This window comes from Heteronotia binoei, chromosome 12 (assembly GCF_032191835.1).
Source record: "Heteronotia binoei isolate CCM8104 ecotype False Entrance Well chromosome 12, APGP_CSIRO_Hbin_v1, whole genome shotgun sequence".
In the NCBI taxonomy this organism is placed as follows: Eukaryota; Metazoa; Chordata; class Lepidosauria; order Squamata; family Gekkonidae; genus Heteronotia; species Heteronotia binoei.
In genome coordinates this window covers 62,372,246-62,394,258 of record NC_083234.1, presented here as the reverse complement: position 1 = coordinate 62,394,258, position 22,013 = coordinate 62,372,246, and the positions used below count along the sequence as shown (strand labels likewise).

General features: G+C 42.3%; 1 protein-coding gene across 9 annotated transcripts in view; it reads right to left on the bottom strand.

Moving 5' to 3' along the window:
• CACNA1B (calcium voltage-gated channel subunit alpha1 B) overlaps positions 1-22,013 on the bottom strand; it is a 490,529-nt gene that overhangs the window by 47,688 nt on the left and 420,828 nt on the right. For all 9 annotated transcript variants that reach the window (XM_060251289.1, XM_060251281.1, XM_060251280.1 and 6 more), the window contains 2 exons: positions 17,850-17,941; positions 259-409 (listed from right to left, as the gene is read on the bottom strand). In XM_060251289.1, coding sequence (XP_060107272.1) covers positions 259-409; positions 17,850-17,941 — 243 coding nt within the window. The remainder of the gene's footprint in view (positions 1-258; positions 410-17,849; positions 17,942-22,013) is intronic.

Genomic DNA, 22,013 nt, shown 5'->3' with positions numbered 1-22,013 from the left:
AAAGGCAGTCTTTTCCCTTCTCCTGATAAAAAACAAGAGAGGGTGGTCAGTTTCCCACAGTGAAACCATGCAGGGGGTGGGAGGATCAAACTTCTTCTCCTCTGGACACACAGATCATCAGAATTACATGGTTGCTACTTTCATTTAGAAAACCACCAGGAGATCTGCTATCCTAGGTTAGGGCTTACCTGAGGGGCAGGGGAGCTGGGATGCAGAGCCCATTTGAGCACAAGGGACATAGCTGAAGGACTGACTTACCAGAAAGGAACAGAGGAAGATGAAGGAGACAAAATAGAAATAGGCGAAGTCGCTACCGCACTCGTTTTTGCTGAGTTTGGCAAGCTTGTCACAGGCTTGATTGCTGAGACATGCCAGCATGATTTCATGCCATGCTTCCCCAGTGGCGCTCCTGTAAACACAAAAGAGTACATGTCAGGTGGTATTTGGGATCAGAGAGGCTGAGTAATTCCCAACAGTGGATGCTGTCAATGGCCAAGGATCTGTCTGGGGGGCTTCTATTACAGAGAGTGCCAGGAACCTGGGACGGCCTCCAGAAACTTTTTGGCAATGAGATGATGAGTAATGGCATAAGAGTTTCCCTGAAAGCTGCAATACCATTGGAGAAAAAAGCAGGACCAGTTTGGCCCTCACTCAGCCGAGCGGCCGCTAAGGCTGGGGGCCATTCATTGCCTCCCCGGAAGGATGGGAGGCAGTGGACTCTTCCAGGCTGGGCGGGGGTGAGGTTGGCCTTATAAGGCCACCCCCGCCCCCAGTGGCGCAGTTTCCAAGCCGCGTTTGGTGGAGCAGATCAGCGCACGACGGCTGAGTGCTCCGGCGGCTTGTGGTGCGGCGTGGAGGCCTTCAGCAGCGGAGAAGTGTTCTCTCCCAACCACGGGAGGGCGACGTCTTCCGTGGCGCAGTAGCGCGCGGCGGTTTGCGGCGGAGAGTCTTCGGCGCCAGGTGAAGTGGGTGTCGTAGCGGGGACGTCTCTTCATGCCGCTGAGCCAGTGGCGGCTTTCGGCGGGATGAAGGCGGCTGGCCTAAGAGGAGCGCTGGGGCAGAAAAAGGGGTCTTGGTGGGTCCCCCCCACTTTCTGTTAGAGGAGGCCAGTCAGCGTGTTGTGGCCAGCCTATAGGGGGGTGGCTGTTTTGGGTGTCAGTGGCTAAGGCCCATTCAGGAGCCTGGTGAGGCTTGCTGAGTCACTGAGTTGAGCTAGGGAGTTGGGCCAGCTTCGCTATTGGTGGCTAGGCCTTGGGGAGTCCTTGGATGAGTGGTGTGGGGTCGTTTGGAGTCCTCCACAGGGTGTCTTTGAGAGAGTATGGGGCCTAAAAAAGGGCAAGGCCCATCTAAGGGGAAGCAGCCAGCCAAAAGACCTCTTAAGAGGCCGGCTCCTGCCCAGCCCCCGGCTGATGAGGGGGATGATGTGGTGACATGGCAGGCCATCCTGGATCGCCTGGCCGTTTTGGAGGAGGCAAGAGGGTTGGCAGGCCTGTCACGACAATTTGCTGGGCTTAAGAGTTCTGGTAGGGCTGCCACTATTTCTTTTCAGAGAGAGGTGCTCGCACGGCTTTCTGCCTTACAGGGTGCCGAGGAAGGCGTGAATAGCCCGAGTGATGTAGTTCCGATGGATGAGGAACAGCGGGAGGAGCCTGAAGCGGTTGCAGTGGTGCCTACCAATGTGGAAGGTAAGACACCAGCTTGGCAACATGGGTCCTTGGTGCCCAAGTGTTGCCTCAGGTTTGGGGCCGGTGGTGGGATCCCCTGCTTTAGGGTCACCCTATGGCGGCGGGGGGCCACTTATAAATCAGAAAGGGGCATCTGGGGCACCACCTCATCAGTTAGGTAGCTCGCTTCCATTTCAGGTCTGGCCACCTTGGAGCTTGGCTATAGTGGTAGGAGGTCAGGCTGGTAGCATGGGGACAGGAGGGGTTTCGGCAGCAGGAGGCATGTTGCCTTGGAGCTGGCAGCAAGCAGCTTCTCTGCCTCCAGCCTGGTCTTCGCAACAGTTGGGCGGTTGGGGATTTTCATCTCATCCCCCAGTCCCTTAGAGTATGGTGGCATTTCATGCTCTACCTTTTGGTGATCCAGCCATGCCTCTAGGCGACCACCTTACGGTGACGACCAGGGAGAAGATCTTAAAAGGTGAATACGTGGACATGTTCAGCCTGTTATACAGAGAGTTGGAAAAGAAATCCAAGGACGAGCTGGACGAGAAGGAGAAGTTGAAGCGGCGAAAGGTAGATAGGTCTTGGTCAAATTGGCTGCCGGGATTTCTTATATATGCTGGGGTCATTGCCAGGGCCCAGCCTTGGAGGGCGGCCCCGCTATTTCAGTATTGCGATATAATTTACCGCATGTATAACGATTTTTCGGGTGGGGCGTGGCTGCAGTACGATAAAGAATTCCGTATGTGAGCGGCGGTTAATCCTGGTCTCCTGTGGGACCAGATCAATCAGCAACTCTGGTTGCAGCTTATGGCTCCCGCTAAGCCAAATACTGGGGATAGATCCGACAGTGGTCATCTTGTACAGAAGACTGCTCATTCTGCTGGCACCCGCACGGCTGCGGGGCAGTCGGTTCAGGCACGGCTGCTTTGCTGGGAGTTCACCTCCCAAGGTGCGTGTGCCAGAAAGGCTTGCAGGTACAAATATGAGTGTCCGCTCTGTGGAGGGCCGCATGCCTTCATGGCCTGCAATAGGTCCAAACCAAAAGGGGCCAACAGGCGGCCGGGGGGGGGGGGGGCCAAGTCAGCCTCCTGGAAAAGGGGCCCAGCCCCATACAGCTGAGGGTTCCTAAGGAGTTATTGCAGGATTATCCTCGTGCTGAAGAGAGAAGTTATCTGTGGGAAGGGTTTTCCCTGGGGTTCAGAATTCCTTTCCAGGGTCCCCGGACCCTGTTTTCTTGTTCTAATTTACGGTCTGTTTGTGGTTTAGAGCACATTGTTAGGGCTAAAATTAAGAAGGAGTGCACGGAGGGGCGAGTCTTGGGCCCTTTCGCGGTCCCTCCAGTGCCCAATTTGCAGGTTTCTCCCTTGGGTGTGGTACCTAAGAAAGCTGCTGGTGAGGCTTCCAGTCTGAGAATCCAACAGAGCTGACATCTCCTGAATAAGGAAAAAACTTAATTTTTTGTTCAGGGTAGTAAGAAGCTCTTTTGGGGCTTCCTGCCTGCATTTCTCAGATAGAGATTTGCCCAGGATTACGCACAGAAGACTTTGAGCCAGTTAACCTCAGCTGATGATTTATCTCGGAGGGGATATTTCTGAAGCTTTGAGGACCGGCGGAGAAAAGTGGCGTCGTTCATCATCTACAAAGGATTAAAGAGCTATTTAATTGGCATAAGCCTGTCTGGATCTCACTCTCTTTTGGGACTGATAAACATCTGAGAAGTGACAAGACCGAAGTTTAAGAGGCATAGCTGTTAAAGGTACTTTGATTACAATCTCTCGCTCCGAGACCTTTCTAAGCTAATCTAAAAACATTGGAAGGTGGGAAAAATCGAATAACAAAGACAGAAAAGGAGGAAGAGGAAACTTGAAATTTGGACTCTGTTAAATTAAAGACTTTGATAGAATCTGGGAATGAAAAGAGTTGTTTTGAATACCTGTGGTCACTGACATATGTCTTGATGTTATGGCTCTGCATTTGCAATCAACATAACAAGTATCCTAAAGACCGCGATATTTGGAGAATGTGAACTGGGCTCAGTGAACCAAGAAATAAAAGCTGTAAGTAAGAGGAGCAAGAAGAAGGTCTTTGCTAGGAATTTTTAACCATAGAGAATTTGCGATCACCATTTTGAAGAAGCGAAAATTGCCAAAAACTGTTAAAAATCAATATATCAGCCCAGGAAGGTAGGAGAAGGACGAAATTAGTCTTATTTTAAAGAGCAAGTTCTAAGCTACTGGACTTGGTGCTGGAATTAGAATTGGAGTCTTTGGATTTTTTGAAGGTTTTTTTTTATGTCAGAAGAAAGACTAACTCGTGCAAGAGCTCATTCTTTGGACAAAATGCAAAGTCAATTTGATGCCATGGAAGCCAGGATCATGAAGGGTGTGGAGAAGATGTTAACAGCTTGTAAAAAAAAGCTTAAGAAGGATATTGGAGACCTTAAAAAAGAAGTTGAAGATTTTAAAAATGAGTTGGGTATGGTTACAAACAGAGTCAAGGATGTTGAAGAGAAAGTTGATGTACATGCTTCCACCTTATTAAAGCTTCAAGAGAAGGTAACAGTTCATGACTGCAGACTAATGAGAACTCAAGTGCGTCTGAGAGGAATACCTGAAGGGGAGGGAACTGATTTAATGGACTATATGGTGAAAATAATTGCTGACTATTTATAGGAAGATCTTGAAAGGTCCAGAAACATGTTTGATAGTATCTATAGAGTTAATTCATCATATGCAAAAGATAAAGGCTTACCAAGAGATATAGTTATAAAACTAAGGACAAAAGACATGGCAGGGAAAATTCTGAATAAAAATTTTCAAAAGGCTCTGATAATGGAAGGGAGCAGAGTCAAAATAATGAAAGAGCTGCCAAGTCAAGTGATAAACAACAGGAAGAAATACAAGAGGTTAACAGAGAAGCTACATGCACAGGGAACGAGATATAGATGGATAATACCTGAAGGTTTGGGCTTTGAGCAACGTGGATTTAATGGACTATATGGATTTAATGGATTACAATAAGGAATGAGCAAGAGATGTGTAGTTTTTTTGAAGAGAATAAAGACTTTGCATCATAATGGATTAAAAGTTATTATCTTGGAATATAAATGGACTAAATTCACCACAAAAACGAAAAGCAACATTTCATTGGATTAAAAAACAAAAATGTAATATAATTTGTTTACAGGAAGTTCATATACAACAAAAGGATTACAAATTTTTGTGGAACAAACAATTGGGGTTGGAATTTTTTTCATTGGTGGATCAAAAGAAAAGGGGTGTGGTCTTTTACTTTAAAGAACAATTAGAACCAAAATTGATATTTAAAGATAAAGATGGAAGATATATAGCAGTAGAAGTGATGATGGATGCAAAGAAAACGTTGTTATTAGGACTATATGCACCTAATGGCGCAAAAGATGTTTTTTTTAAAGACATTAATCGACAGTTGGATGAAGTGTCCTATGACCAGATCTTGATGATGGGTGATTTTAATGGAACAATACAAAACAATATAGATAGGTCTGGCCAAAAGAGCAATAATAAAGAAGGAAGACTGCCAAAATCATTTTTTGAGTTGGTTAAACAGGAAAGTTTGGAGGATATTTGGAGAAAATTTAACCCTGAAGTAAGAGACTATACTTTCTTTTCAGCAAGACATAATACTTTTTCTAGAATTGATATGCTATGGGGCTCTAAAAGTTTCTCATAACTAGAAAAGTAGAGATTCTACCAAAGGTATGTGCAGATCATAATCCAATATTTGGGGCTACAAAACTGCAAAAGAAAACAAGAAGATGGAGAATAAATGAGGATTTGCTACAAGATGAGGACATTGTGACATTTCTAGAAAAAGAAACTACAGCTTTTTTCCAAATAAATGACACTGATTATATAGAATTCCAGACGGTTTGGGACACTTACAAAGCAGTAATGAGAGGACTATTGATTACATTGAATAATAAAGATAAGAGGGCAAAGAAAAGCAGATGTTGGACATTCAAAATGAAATAAAGAAAAAAGAAGGTGAACTAAGAAAAAGACCAGGGAAAAAGAAATTAATAAGGGAAATTACTATATTACAAGCCCAAGTAAGACATTTGTTGAATAAAGAATTAGAATGAAATGTAAAAATTTTGCAACAAAAATCGTTTGAAGGTGCAAATAAACCTGGGAAGTATTTAGCTTGGCAACAGAAGAAAAAGAAAGAAAATAATCAATAACATCGTGGTTAGCGGAAAAGAGATTGTAGACCAAGAAGGAATTAAAAGAGAAGTTTTTAAATATTATGCTAATTTATTCAAAGGTGTGAAAAGAAAAAAAGAAAAAATGGAAGAGTATTTATGAAATATTAAAATAGCACCCTTGACTGAGTATATGAAAAAGATTTTGAATGATCCAATAGAAAAAATTGAAATTGAAGCAGCAATAAATGTAATGAAAGTAGGTAAGGCTCCTGGGCTGGATGGATATACAACTAAATTTTATAAAATTCTCAAAGATGAGATGGTACCAAAATTGCAAAAATTGATGAACACGATAAGAATAAAAGGGAAAATTCCAAATACTTGGAAAGAAGCTGTAATCTCATTGATTCCCAAGGAAGATAGAGATGTCACAAATGTAAAGAATTATAGACCAATTTCATTATTAAACAATGACTATTAGATATATACAAGAATCTTGGCAGAACGACTTAAGCAATATTTGATTAATTTTATAAAGGAAGATCAAGCGGGATTTCTCCCTAAAAGGTAAATAAGAGACAATGTAAGAACTGTTGTAAATATTGTAGAATATTATGAGAAACATCCAGAAAAAGAGGTGGCGTTATTTTTTGTAGATGCAGAAAAAGCCTTTGATAATTTGAATTGGGACTTTATGTTTGCAGTAATGGAAAAAATGAATCTGGGAGAGTATTTTATAAGAATGACAAAAGCAATATATATGGATCAACACGCAAAATTGTGTATAAATGCAGACCTTACAAATGAAATGAAGGTGAGCAAAGGTACAAGGCAAGGATGTCCGCTTTCACCATTGTTATTTATAATGTCTCTTGAAATTCTGCTAATGCAAATACAAAACGACAAAGAGATAGAAGGATTGAAAATTAGAGGATTTTCTTACAAATATAAAGCATTTGCAGACGATATTGTGTTTATAACTGAAAATCCGATACAAGTGGTACCTTTGTTGTTAGCTAAGATAAAAGAATATGGAGAAATGGCAGGACTATATATAAATAAAGAGAAATCGAAATTTTAATGTAAAAATATGCAACTAAAGAAACAGAAAGAATTGCAGAGTTTGACGGGATGTGAAGTCACTTCTGAAGTTAAATATTTAGGTCTAGAAATAACAATGAAGAATATTGATTTGTACAAAAACAACTATGAAAAGTTATGGCGTAAAATGGATGAAGATATGATGAAATGGAATAGACTTAATCTGTCTTTGTTGGGTAGGATTGCTGCAATTAAGATGAACATTTTGCCAAGAATAATGTATTTGTTCCAAACTATTCCGATTGTGAAAGATAGTAAACAATTTAACAAATGTCAAAGGAAGATTTCAGAATTTGTATGGGCTAGGAAAAAACCAAGCATTAAGATGAAAATTTTAACGGATGCTAAAGAGAGGGGAGGATTTCAACTTCCAGATTTAAGACTATATCATGATGCAGTTTGTTTGACGTGGATAAAGGATTGGATGATGCTGTTAAATAAAAGGCTTTTATTGTTAGAAGCTCATGGAAATAAATTCGGCTGGCATGCTTATATGTACTATGGGGAAAAAAAATATGGATGGTCTTTTTTCTCACCATTATATTAGAAACAACTTGCTAAATACATGGATAAGATACAAGAAATATGGTGATGAAAGAAAGCCGTTATGGATAGTGCCAGCAGAAGTAATAAAAATAACAGTTGAATCTGATGAAGAGAGAGGGTTGTCATATAATCAACTGCTAAAGATCCAAGGTGATAAAGTCGAATTAAAATCTGCCGGAGAGTTAAACAACAAGTATGATTGGTTTCAAATGCAACAAATAAAAAATTTGATGGAGAATGATATAAATCTGTTGGAATTAGACGTGAGCAAATGGAATTGGAAAAGGTTCTGTTTGGAGATAATGAAAAATTAATATCGAAAATATATAAATTACTTAGGGTTTGTATAATCTTTCGGGATCAAATGCCGTGTTCTACTGGAGAAAGTTTTCCTTCCAGACGTTTCGTTCTCAGCTGCGGAGAACATCCTCAGTGGCGTTGCAGCCGGAGCAGGCGCTCAGACCTTATTGGCTGCTGTGCATTGAGTGGAGCCAGGGCTGCTGGAGAGCTGCTATTTCTAGGCTGGAGGGGGTGTGATGAAAGGACAATTGGTTTGTGGATGTGCCCATTGTTTGGTGGGGCTTCCTGGAAGGGTAGTGATAAGGAAACTGGCTGTTGAATGTGACCATTGTTCTGTGTTAATTGCTGGCAATTAACACAGAATCCCAGCAAGACCGAGGGCCCAGTTACAGTTTTGACCTTTTTGGGTATTGAGAGCTTGATACTGTGCATCAGCTATCGAGACTGCTGCGCGACAAGTTGAGTAACCTGTTGACTAGAGTGCGGGCCGTGCTGGTTAAGCATAAGGTCACCCTTTTAGAGTTGCAGCAACTGGTGAGCCACCTGAACTTTGCCTGGAAGGTGGTGGCCCCCGGTCGTGCTTTTCTTAGGCAGTTTTGTGATGGTATGGTTGCCCTGTGTGCACCGCATAATTATACCCAGGTTACAGAGGGGATGCGCAGGGACCTGGAGATCTGGGAGTCGTTTTTGAGGGATTTTAACGGCATCTCTTTCTGGCGGGAAGTTATTCAGTTGAATACGGACCTTCAGATTGTCTCTGATGCTGCCGGCTCTACTGGCTTTGGTGTGTATTTTCGGGGGCATTGGTGTGCCGAGTGTTGGCCGAGTGAGTGGTTAGGCTCTGAGTTATGTTGTAACTTGACTTTTTTGGAGTTTTTTCCCATTGTGGTCGTTGTTTTTCTATGGGGACATTCTCTGGCCAACCATATGGTTCACTTCTGGTGTGACAACATGGCGGTTGTCCACGTGGTCAACAACCTTACCTCCAGGTCCAAGTCGGTTATGAGTTTAGTTCGGGCGTTTACCTTGCGTTGCCTTAAGTTAAACGTTCTGTTTTTGGCAAAGCATGTTCCAGGCATTTGTAACGAAGTGGCGGATGCCCTGTCTCGCCAACAGATGGTGCAATTTCATCTGCCAGCTCCAGCGGTCGACCCGTTACCCGCTCGCATCCCCATGGAATTGTGGCAGATTGGAGGGATGAAGTTAGCCGGGCAATCCACCTCGCCATAGCACATAGCACGAAAAGGTCGTATGACCAAGCGGCTAGTCAGTTTACAGCTTTTTGAGAAGGGGCGGAGCTACCTGTGTCATGGCCGGCACCAGTCGAGCATCTGCTGCAGTTTTGTGTTTGGCAGAAGGAGAGAGGTCTCTCGGTGAAATCCATCAAGGGACAGCTGGCTGCCTTGGCCTTCCTAAGTAAGGCCCGGGGGTATCAGGAGGTGACCAAGGATTTTCGTATTCTAAAGATGTTAGAGGGATGGTCTCCGGAGGTGGGGCAATGGGTTGATCATAGGCAGCCTATTTCCCCAGCAATCTTACATGGTTTGTATGCCACCTGGGCTTTGGTTTGTGCCTCAGCCTTCGAGGAGGCGCTTTTTCATGCAGCCGCTTTGATGGCTTTTTTGGGGGCCTTGCATGTGTCCGAGTTGGTGGTGCTCTCACGTAAGGATATTTCTGTTAGGGCTCTCCAGGTTGGGTACGTTAAATTTGTTGATGGTCAGGTGGTGCTATGTGTCCGACAGTCTAAGACGAATCAAATGCAGCGGGGTTGCACAGTCACTTTTGGACCTTGCTCGGAAAGGGATCTGTGTCTGGTTGCTGCCCTCACGCATTATGTGGACTTATGAGGGTCAGCGGATGACCCTTTGTTTTGCCATCATGATAGCACCACTTTGACCAAATATCAATTTTGGACGGTCACTAGCCGGGCTTTGGCTGTTAGGTCAAATTTGACACCCATTCTTTTAAGATTGGAGCCGCGTCCACAGCTGCAGCTTTGGGTTACGGGGGCGAGGCCATTTGTTGTGTGGGACGATGGAGATCTGGGGCTTATCGGGTCTACATTCGACCTTTGGAGTCGTAAGAAGGTCTTCCTGTGGCAACCTTGCCCTCAGCGCTGTTCAGTGTTTTGTTTTGTTAAAAAAAAAAGAGAGAGAGAGAGAATTCTAATAGTTTTTCTGTTTTAGGTGCTGTGGCTAGCGCTGAAAGGAGGAGGATCCTTATATGTGGCCACAGTATCGTTTTCTGGGCGGCACATCAGGCTCGACGGACTGCGGTCGGCTCACAGTTGGGCCTGAGTGAATGGGCTGTGATTGAATGGCAGGGCCGCTGGGGCATGAGGTGGTCGGGGCTCCTTTCGCTTCTCTTTAAGGAAAGGAGGGGCCCGCCACCGCATATGTTGGTGATCCACCTGGGGGAGAATGACTTGGGCCTAGTAAAGGGTAAGGCCCTGTCACTTTAGGCCCGGGATGACATCACCTTGATCAAGAGAAGGTGGCCGGGCATCCTTATCCTGTGGTCGGCCATGCTGCCACGCCAGAAGTGGCGGGCCGCATGGGATCCAGCAGGTTTGGAGAGAGCCCGGAGGAAGGCCAATAGGGCCTTGCAACTTGCCCTCGAGGGGGGGCTTGGAGTCTATGTGCCGCATCCATCCATTAAGGCCGGGTTTCAGGATTTGTACAGGGCGGATGGGGTCCATCTTTCATTAAAGGGCAATGAGGCCTTTTTGGCTGATATACGACAAGGGCTAGAACATGTTCTAGGCATTGGTGTGGGTACAGTTGCCTAAGCTGAGGCTTGGCTCTGTTTGTGGCCCCTGGCTTTTCCTGTCCCCATCGTTTGGCCCTTGCCGTTAAGTCAAGTTAATAAAGTGGCCCTTTAATCCATATCTTTGTCTTGTTTTTCCAACTGGGGAGGCAATTGTCTTTCAAGGAAGCACATTCACAAAATAGGCAGAGTTCTTGAGCTTTACCACAACAATGTGGAGATTACAACTTTGAGGACCTATTTGTCATTTACATAAACATAAATAAGATGTGCTGAATCAGGGCTCCTGGCAGCCATCACTCTGTGGCCACTGTAAACCCGCCAAGCCAAGTTCTAAGTTTCAACCTAAACACCCAGTTAGCTGCCCCTCAGGGCCAATCCCTAATCAGACGCCATAAAGCTCTTGGCTCTAAGCTTCTGTATCAGTCTACTTTTTTGCCTACCTCCATTCTACTTGCTTCCCTGGATTTGACCCCTGGCTGTTCTCACTAATGACTCCCTTGCAGCCTTGAGGTTCTTGAGTGCTGTTTCAGAGTCAATCCTTACTTAATTTTTCATCCAGGGCTTTTTTTGTAGGAAAAGGCCTGCAGGAATTCATTTGCATTTTAGGCCACATCCCCTAATGCCAAGCCAGCCGGAACTGTGTTCCTGTGCATTCCTGCTCAAAAACCCCCGATTTCATCAATAGTTCCAGGCCAGTGGGCTGACAGCTCCTGGTCCCATTATCTGGGCAGTTCCGCAGGGCCTGTAAGACAGTCCTCTTCCGGTTGGCATATAACTGACTGGTACCTGAAAACTCTAAAGGAAGGTTCCAGAATAGCACATTGATAGATTGTTTTCTTGTTTTAACTGCTGTAAACTATTTAATGTATTTTAATATTTATTAAACTTATTGTTAGAATTTTATGTTGTGAGCTGCCCTGAGCCCGCCTTGGTGGGGAGGGCGGGATACTAATCGAATAAAATAAATAAATAAATAAAAATAAATATCTGGCCACCTGAAGCCTGACTTCTGTTGAGGCTTTGCGACATGGGAAATACAAATGTCTGCTGCTGACCTCTGTCTTCCTGGTAATGTCTAGTAGTTGAAACAATGTGTTATGTCCTTAGATTTCCCTTAATAGATATTACCAAGATGGACTGAGATGAGATGTGCTGAGAATGCTGCGGTGAGCATATTCACCAGGCAACATACTTCATTTGCTTTTCCTCCATTATATGCAAGGCAAGCTCCTAAAAATATTGCCTTGATGTCCTCTGGCAGAATTTGTCTTGAAAATAGCACCAAGCAGAGCAACTTTACACCTGCACAGCAGCCCCTTGGCTGTTGCAACTTGTGGATGCTTTCACCCAGTATAAGATCTAAATAATCTCAATGAGTGGAGAAGAGACAGCATTTACTGGAGATTGGTCAGTACAGCCCTAAGTAGAGTTATACCCTTCTAAATCCATCAAAATCAATGGGTTTCAGGGGTACACCTCTGCTGATGATTGTCAATTAACCCCTCACTGGACCTACGTCCTTTAAATGACCCAAATTTAATAGACTGCTCTGCCTCATATTGCATCTGATCTGCGTAGACAGAAGCAAACCGTATTCACAAAGTGATCACAAGAACTGATCACAGGGATTCATGGGCAGGCACTCTGGAGACACCTAATTAGTAGGCATCAAGTTAAATGTTCATCCCCTCTTCCCAAGGAAACCAAGGAAAGAACCAGGGGAATAAGAGAGAATTATTAGCACCATCAATTCCCATGATATGGCATATTAAAAGTTTACCATATAATGTCCTAGCCTACAGTTTACCAGGCTCTTGAACAGATAATAAATGAGGACACGAGATACAAGCAGCCTTCCCCGCTGTATGGTTCATCTGATTTCTCACCATCACTGTGTCAAAGAGATCTAAGACTTATGTCATATCAGGACAAAAAAAAATGCCACACAAATTAGCATAAGATTAACCTAATCTCTTTATTGAGAATAAAAGATCCAATTACATTTAAGTTTTGTGCATATAAAAGATTTATGTTAATCAACAGTAACTAGGGATTAATGGCTGTTAATGTTGGAGTCTTAATGGGCAAAAGCTGGCTGAACAGAGCCATGTAAACAATTACTCTGAATTAATTTATGCCTCAGAGGAGGGCAGGGGGCCACAGAGTCATGGCTGACCTTGGGCTTTATTAACATAAATTAAGCATATGAATAGATTATGGTAATACCACATCCTTCCAAGTAGGTATGTAGACACTGTTATTCATCAGCATTTAAGTTCTGCTTCATTTCATTCTACTGCATTTTACAAATGGCAATATTTAGTGCACCGAATCAGGTAAATCAAATGTCTTGATTGGCAATCAAAACTTTCTTGACTCTTGAATTTGGTCATATTGATTACTTTCATTTCTAACCTGCTGCCTGGTCATAAAAAATATTAGAGGCAAAGCTGTGCCTGTCTGCAGGATTCACAGTTGCTAAAACCCTTATTTGACACAATGTGAGATGGATTGACTCAATAAAAGAAGCCATGGCCCTTAGTTTCCAAGCCCTGAGAATGGATGTTAATGACAGGACATTTTGGAGGACCTGACTCTTGATCTATTAATGCATAGGGCCTCCATAAGTCAGAAGTGAAATGACAGCAATTAACACACACACACACAGAACCTTTATTATGATCCTTTCCTTTACTGAAACGAAACCTAGTATATGCACCATAATCTTTCCCCATTTCATTTCCAGCTGCATCTCTCTTCCTTGTTATAAACTCCATATTGTAACTTTCTCAGGGCTGAGACCTCTCTCTTTACATATGTTGTAAAGTACCACACCCTGAGGGTACTATGTAAATTATAGTTAATAAACATAATATTATTTATAGAATGTATATTCTAAGAGCACTACATATGACCTCTAAGAGCACTGCACATGACACTATTATTACTATTATTATTATTATTATTATCATTATTATTATTATTATTATTATTATTATTATTAATATTTGATGAATCGCCCTATCTTGGCCAGCACCAGGCTCAGGGCGAGGTACAACAGTAAAATCAGTTACATTTTATGTGTGTGTGTGTATAAACAATTACATTAAAAATTACAAACCCTGATGGCGTCTTTAAAGTGCTCTTATTCAGTTATTGGATCACATCAGGATCTACCATACCGGGTTTACAGCAACCTGGTATGGTAGAACAGCTTTCAGGGGAGTGAGTTCAAGACCCTCCAAGTGTGCCCCTGGCCTGCCCTCATGGCCTCAGCTCAGAAGGAGAAAGGGGTTTACAGCATCCACACTTCTCTCTCAATATTACACTTTGTACAGATGCAGAAGTGTCTCAAGTTTATAGTGAGTTGCTATGGCAAGAAAACATCTTTAAGGGCTCTTGGATTTCTCTTCAGTTTTCCCCTCTCCCTAGCTGAAAGATGTTTCATATTTCTTCATATTTGTTCACCTGACCTAGGGAGTAGGGTTGCCAGGTCTGTGTTGGAAAGCACCTGGAGATTTTGGGGGGTGGAGCTGGGAGAAGGCAGAGTTTGAGGAGGGGAGGGGCCTCAGTATGGTACAATGCTATAGAGTCCACCCTTTAAAGCAGCCATTTTTTCCAGGGGTAGAGTACAATCTGAGAGAGGTCACTATAATGGATAAGACAACAAAAAATGCAAGCTAGTGACTTCTTGTGCCACATACTGAGCTGTAGCCAAGGTGAAATTGATGCTGGAGACGCTTTGCATCCCTCTTTTTTGAAAATTGTGTAAAAAATCCATATAATTGAATCAATATTGGTCCCAGGTCTGATGAAGACTGGAAAGAAACAAGTACTTAATCGATTGGCTTGTCACCACACTACAATTGGGACTTGAATATACATGTTTTGGACATTTGGACTGATTGCTTAGTAAATTGGTCACTAGCTTGCATTTTTTGTTGTGTTATTTTTTTCCAGGAGAGCTGATCTCTGCCAGCAGAAGATCTCCAGGCCCCACCTGGAGGCTGGCAAGCATATGAGACCAACCACACACACACACACACACACAAAAACAGAAAACAAAAGACCAAGAGCACAATTCATTGTTCTTCTGCACTCAGTGAAGGGTCGCTGAACTGGACAGACACTGTGCTACACAACTTGTGTAGCAAATCAACCATTGTTCCATCTATGATTAGTATTGTATATCCTGACAGGGACCAGCTCTCTAGAGTCTCAAGTAGACACAAGTCTATTGCTTAGCCACAGCCTTCTTTCTAGTGCGCTTTCATTTTTTTTTTGAGGTGTACAGAGAAAATTTCTGCTAGACTGTGTCCCCAATTCCAAATAAACATGTTTCATCCTAGTGTGACAGAAGATAAGTACAGGTAACCAGTTTACCTTGTGGGAAAAGGTAAGGAAGGTTGTTTGGTTGATTCCAAAATGTGTGCTAACGTGCTACAACACAGAGCACTTTGGCTGGTTTCCGAGTATTCTTTGCTTCTTGTTATGTGTCATGGACTCATTTTCTTTCAATCCTCATAGGGTAATTCCTGAATAGGAACTTAGTCATTTCTTGTTCGCTTGGGAGAAGGAGGGGGATTTAAATTATTGGTTTTCTCTTTGATACCTAAACAATTGCCCTTTAATTTTTCATGATCACGATTGCATCATTACAAAAATAAAAAGAGTGAAGAAAAACAATGAGCAACTGCTTTGGCTGCCAAAAGAAAACTCATCATTTATTTTAAAGATATATTATTGTTGTTCAGTTGCACAGCCGAGTCCGACTCTTTGCGACCCCATGGACAAAGTAACACCAGGCCCTCCTGCCTTCCACCATCCTCCAAAGTCTGCTCAAATTCATGTTAGTTACATCAGTAATGCTGTCCAGCCATCTCATCTTTTGCCGTCCCCTTCTTCTTTCGCCTTCTGTCTTTCCAGCATCAGGGTTTTCTCCAGTGAGTGCTCCCTTCTCATTTGGTGGCCAAAATATTTGAGCTTCAGCTTCAGCATCTGACCTTCCAGAGAACAGTCAGGGTTGATTTCCCTTAGGACTGATTGATTTGATCTTCTTGCAGTCCAAGGGACTCTCAAGATTCTTCTCCAGCACCACAGCTCGAAAGCGTCTATACTTCTGTGCTCGGCCTTCCTTATGATCCAACTCTCACAGCCATACATTACTACTGGGAATACCATCGCTTTGACTATACGGACTTTTGTTGGCAGGGTGATGTCTCTACTTTTCATTATACTGCCTATGTTCACCATAGCTGTCCTTCCAAGGAGCAAACGTCTTTTAATTTCATGGCTACAGTCACCATCTGCAGTGATCTTGGATCCCAGAAATGTGAAGTCTGTCATTACTTCCACGTCTTCCCCTTCTATTTGCCAAGATTTATACCATTAAAGATGTATATCCTTGATCAAATAATCCTTAATAGTGACTTAACAGATCCAGTATGGCAACCAAAGGAAGGGCTTTTTTGGTTGTGGCTCCAAAAACTTGAGAACTCCTTCCCCAGAAATAATAATCTGTTTCCTTTCTGCCAGCAGATCATTGCTTTTTCTTTTGTTTGGCATTCCTTCACTAGCTTTTATTAGCCCTCCTCCCCTTTATGTTTTTATATTTTTATGCATTCATATTATTTTTGTTTGTTTTAAATATTATATATTTAAATATATATTTCAGACTTTTTATGTCTGAAATGTTTTAACATTTTAATATTCACCAGCATGGGTGGAAAGGTGGCATAGGAATGTTTTAAATAAATAAATAAGCAACTAGTGTGGATGCAGCCATCAACACATACACATACACTATTCTGTACATCATCAATATGTACAGAATGTTCTGCAAAATGTTTTTTATACAATATTTGCTCAACCATGGAAGTGGCCGAGAGGTATTGCATTAAAAAACAAATACAACTGTCACCTAAAAAAAAGGAGTTTAGATTAATTTTAATGGGACATTGATTATGCATATTTGCACTTAAAACATGCAGTTTTTTTAAAAAAAAATTCAATCAAATGTTAATCAAACATTCATGAGGTTATTAGCACTTATGCCGCTCCCAAGAAACTGCAGCACACAATATGATTTCACAGGCATTAGGATTTATCATTTTTCTTTAAATACACATACCAAAAACGAAGGAAAGCTACAAGAATTTACATCATTATGTAGGTATGTTAAGAACAACTAGCACTGAGAAATCTGAAAACTATACAGAAAAATCAGGGAACACACACATCAACACACATGAAGCTCCTTATACTAAATCAGACCATCGGTCTATCAAGTTCAGTAATGTCTCCTTGAGCTCTCCAGGGTCCCAAGCATGGGTCTTTGACATCACCTATTGCTGGGTCCCTTTTAACTGGAGATGCCAGGGATTCAACCTGGGACCTCCTGTAAGCCAAGCAGATGCTCTACCACTGAGCCATAGCCTCTCCCTAGCTGTTCCTAAAAAAGACACCTCTAGCTTATCTGTTATTTGTAAGAGGTACTACTGAAAACCATACAATAGTACCTCTTACAAATCACAGATTAGCTAGAGATGTCTTTTTAGGAACAGCTCATCTTCCCTGATCAACAGTAAGTTCACAGTGGAGAAAGGTGGATTGGTATGTATGTATGTATGCGTGTGTATGTGTATGCATGAATAAATAAATAGCTACAAAACTCTATAACTTGAAAAATCTTTTCTACTCAACATCACCTAGAACAGATTACTAACACATAATCATCCCACCACCTGGAAAATGTGAGGAAACCTTACTACTTGGTAATCCATTGCTTGGCAGAAAGAAAAACATAGGCTATGTGCGTAGTAATACAAATGACCACTCATGATGCACCAGAACACCATAATATAGGTTAAACTGGTTGCTTTGGTCACTGGTGAAGAGCAGGAAAACATTCTCATGATAATTTCTACCAGGGCTTTTTTTCTGGAAGAAGACTGTAGATTTATACCCCACCCTTCTCTCTGAATCAGAGACTAAGAGTGACTTTGTTCTGCTGCATTCCGCCCCCCCCCCCAAAAAAAAGCCCTGATTTCAACAGTAACCAGTGCCACATTCACAGATCCACCTACTACAGCCATAGATTACTTAAGATGCTTCATTGATAGGCTCTAAAATTTCATCAGGTACTTCCTGTGCTTGTAAGCCTATTATCAGAAGCATGAGGGCTACAGATGTCGATCTGCATATATGCATCTGGAACAGGAAGGACCTAATCCCCCCCCGCTTAATGCCCTGTAAATGGAAAGGATGATGGACGTATTTACCGAAAAAGTAGCATCAGAGCTTGCAAGAATGTTCGGAAATTGTTGTGGCGATTAATGGATGTTTCATCATTCAGTGCAATATTTCCGAAGACCTGAATGGCAAGAAAAAAAGCCAAAAGAACATTCATGAGAACTCACTGAAAGTGCTAGGAGTCAAAGTTATCTGGGAGCCAAGAGACATTGACAGTGGACAAAAGGTTGTAGATTATAGCACAGGAACCACAGTTATGTCACTAACACTAAATCTGACACTCAGAAAATGTGTAAATCAGAGTTATACCTATATTACAAACTTAGTTTGGTGTTACAGCTGTTTAATCAGTTCATCTCCATGACTTCTCCCAAATAAGCTTAAGAATTGTAGATTGGTAATGGTGTTAGGACTTCCATTAGTGATCCTACATCCCAGAACAATGCCCAGGGATCCCTGGAAAGAGGGAATGACTGAAAAAAAGAGGTTATGTTTGTAGTTTAGATATGGCTTAGGACAAAACTATGACTGATTTCCCACTCGCCTTACCCCGCTCTCACGCTCCCCTTCTCAGTGGGGCTTCCATCCGATTTCATGCTATCTGCCCCTGGGCTACAACAAGCTTCACCTTTTTCGCATGGCAAACAGAAACTGGCTTTTAGAGGTTTCTGTTTGCTGTGCAAAAAAGGTGGAGTGAGTTGCAGCCCTGGGGCAGATAGTGTAAAATTGGATGGAAGCTCCGCTGAAAAGGGGAGTGTGAGAACGGCATAAGGCGAGTGGGAAATCGGTCTATGTCTGCACCCACTGATTTTTGTGCTGATAACATATGAAAATACTAAACTGTAATAAAATCTGTTATCACAGACTTCCTAAGGGAAAAGGCTAGGTGACAGAAGAGCATGCAACTAGGAAAAAAGCAGTTATTAGGGATGTGGGAGGATTCTATTCTTCTTCTGTTCCACTTATTTATCTTGAACCTTGTTCCACTCCTTCCAAATTCCATGTTATCTAGAGAAATTTTGTAAAATTAATTTCAGAACTGGAAGTGAGCAGTTTGCCACAGCTTTTGGTTCCTTCAGTTCATTTGCTTCTCCCCATCATATTAGCTATGCACACAAGCACATTAGTAAACACAGCAAAAAAGAACCTTACTGTGATTACATGTTTGATGGCATTTAGAGTCTTTTTCTGCAGTGTTTTACTGATAGGAAGATGCTCTTCTTCACATTAATAAAATACCAGAGAAAAAGAATCTTCATACTATCTTATGTCCAATTGATCTAGAATGCAAAAGTGTTCTATCAATGCGCATGTGCACATAAATGCACAGCAGAGAGTGGTGATGCATACAGAATGAAGGAAATCAAAGCTGTATAAAAACTGGAAATAAAAATCGGAGGCTTCTTTGTGCTTCAGTTCTGCATCAAGACAAGACCAGATAAGTCAGAATGCCAAAAACCTGGAAGAAAATGAATGTGGAGAATTTTGGTAGAATGCCAAAGTTAGGAGGAGGTTACAGAAGCCCATTCTCAGTCCTTTTTGCTTAAAGAAAAGTCTGCTTCCAGTGACTGGTGTAAAGAATCTGTAGAATTCCTCTTCCCAAAACTTTTTTGCAATCAGCAAAATTCATTTACCATTTGACCTTGTCTCTATCCTTGAGACCAAGTGTTTTGTATCAAATTCTGGAGATCATGGTTGAATTAACTATTGGATTTGGGTAACTACATTCTCAGTGTGTGTGTGGATGAGTCCATGTAGCACACAAGCCATATGAAATTATGAAAAAAGGGGAAAGGTTGGGTACACTAGATTTCTCTCTCCCAACTCCTCATATTACCACACTTCTAAAGAGATTTGAAGGCAAATTCTTCTCAGTCCTTTGTAGCCAGCCTTTAAATTCTGGGCTGCATGCCTAACATTCATCCTGACCATCTTCCAATCACTGCTTGCATCTCGGCTGCCAGGGCATCAGACACAAACTTTTCTTCCATCATTGGGGGTGACCAGATAATAAAGTAGGTAAGGTTGTGATGGCTCCCTTACAGCGTCATCTTAAGCAGTTACATTCTTGTGGTCCACTGACTTCCACACACTTGGAAGGGTGACCATCTACTCAAAATGGCATTACTAGTGGTGTGGCTCTGCTGCCAGTGGAGCTTCTATGCCTACCAACACAACTTGGCACTGGGCAGCATCCTTCTGCCAGCTGTCTGCCTGACCTTGTCATGATGAATCATCAGGCCTGAAAACTCCATGCAAATCCAGACAAAACAAATTTGCATTTACTTGTAATTGTTATTTATCGACTGGTCTGTGTCACGTGGGATTGCAGTCACAGGCTTGCCATGAAGGAATGAACTCCCAAAGGATTTAGAATTTCCCAGAGCTTATGAGTGTTCCCCCCTACTTTCCATCTCAAGCCCTGCTTTTCCCACCCAAAGAGTAATGTGACATAGGTGGGAACTATACCATCCCAGACATGCTATAGTTCCAGACAAAATTAATACTTGCTTTACTTTCCTCAGTTCTCCCTTTGCAGTCATGAGATGCCAAGGACAACAGCAGAGCAGCCCATGGCAGGGAAAGGAAGGAGGGATATGTGTTTGCACAGAAGACCACTTGAGGAATAACAAGTTACTAAGTTCAACCTTGTTTTCCTCATCATAGCTTCTGTGCAGTCCCACATGGGAGAATAGCAAGCTCACTTACTGAAGGAAGTAGGTGAGGGCTGGTTAGCAAAAAATTGACTGAAGCACTGCCTTTCTTACAACAGCCTCACTCCTGGAATCTATATCCATGGAACATAGTTTGATGAATGTTGAAGACATAAATCAGGTTGCCACTTTGCAGATGTCTTCCAGTGCCAGTCTGGAGAGAAAGGCAGCAAAGGAGGCCTGGGCCCATGTGGAGTGAGCCCTTAATACAATGGGGCATAGCACATTTCCACATGGGCCAGCCTTATGGCTGAGACCACCTACCTGGAGAGTGTTTGGGCCAAAGCAGCTTTGCCTTTATAATGGCCCTTAAAACATATGGACAGATTCCTGTAAAAAAAGAGCAATGCCCTCCTAACATGTAGAGCATGAAGTGTATGCAGAGTTCGTTCCAAAGGTAATGTTAAAGATGGGAAAAAGACAGGGAGAGTGATGTCTTGGTTCAAAATGGGAGCAGAATCACAGGTCATTTACTGCAATCTGAACTCTTCCTTAGGCAATCTGATTTCACTGAGAAATGGTTCCCTGTTCTAGATTTTTTGTCAAAATTAAGTATCTTATTAATTTAATCTTGTTTTACTATAAGTCATTAAAAAGTTTATTGTTCTTGATGCTTTGTTGTAGATTCATCAGTTACTTTGTATAATGATGTCTTGTTAACTGTTGACTATGATCATTTGAATATAAATTACTCCTCTTTGGTGTCAGTAATATCCCTATCTTGTGAACAGATATTAATTGTTAACTGTTATTTTAATATTCTTATCATTTTGTAGCAATTTGAATTCAATAAGCTGTTAGTTTTTTAAAAAATGGGAGACCACTTTCGGCAAAAAGTATAAGCTTGTTCATAACACTACCTGGTCAGTGTGATATTTTGTGAGGGGTGTGTGTGTCACAGGATAGAGCTTTTAACTCCCCTACTCTACATGCGGAAGTAATCGCCACTAAAAAGGCTGTTTTGTAGGAAAGAAAAGACACATCGGACCTTGCTAAAGGTTCAAATGGCTCATGCATAAGGCTTGTTAAAAACAAGGACAAACTCCATTGCAGAGTCAGAGGGTCAACAGGAGGATACAAATTTAATATAACCTTTGGAAACTTCATAGATACATAGAGCCCCCCTTCAGGTTCTTGTGAAAAGCTGATATCACTGCTAAATGCACTTTAATGGATTAGGATGCAAAGCCCGCATCCTTCAAAGACAGGAGATACTCAAAAATATCAGATAGTGCACAGATCTCAGGGGAGATCCCTCTCTTAGAGGACCATGCTGAGAACCTTTTCCACTTTACCCTGTACAATCTCCTAAGAGTACCTCCCACACCCTATGTGAAAAGAGGGCTATGGTTGAATAAATCAAAGGGGGCTGTGGTTGAATCAACCATGCAGTCAAATTCAACGACCCCACATTTGGATGCTGAACTGGGCCTACATGAAGTAAATCCTCTGCTTCAGGCAGAGACTTGGGTATCTCTT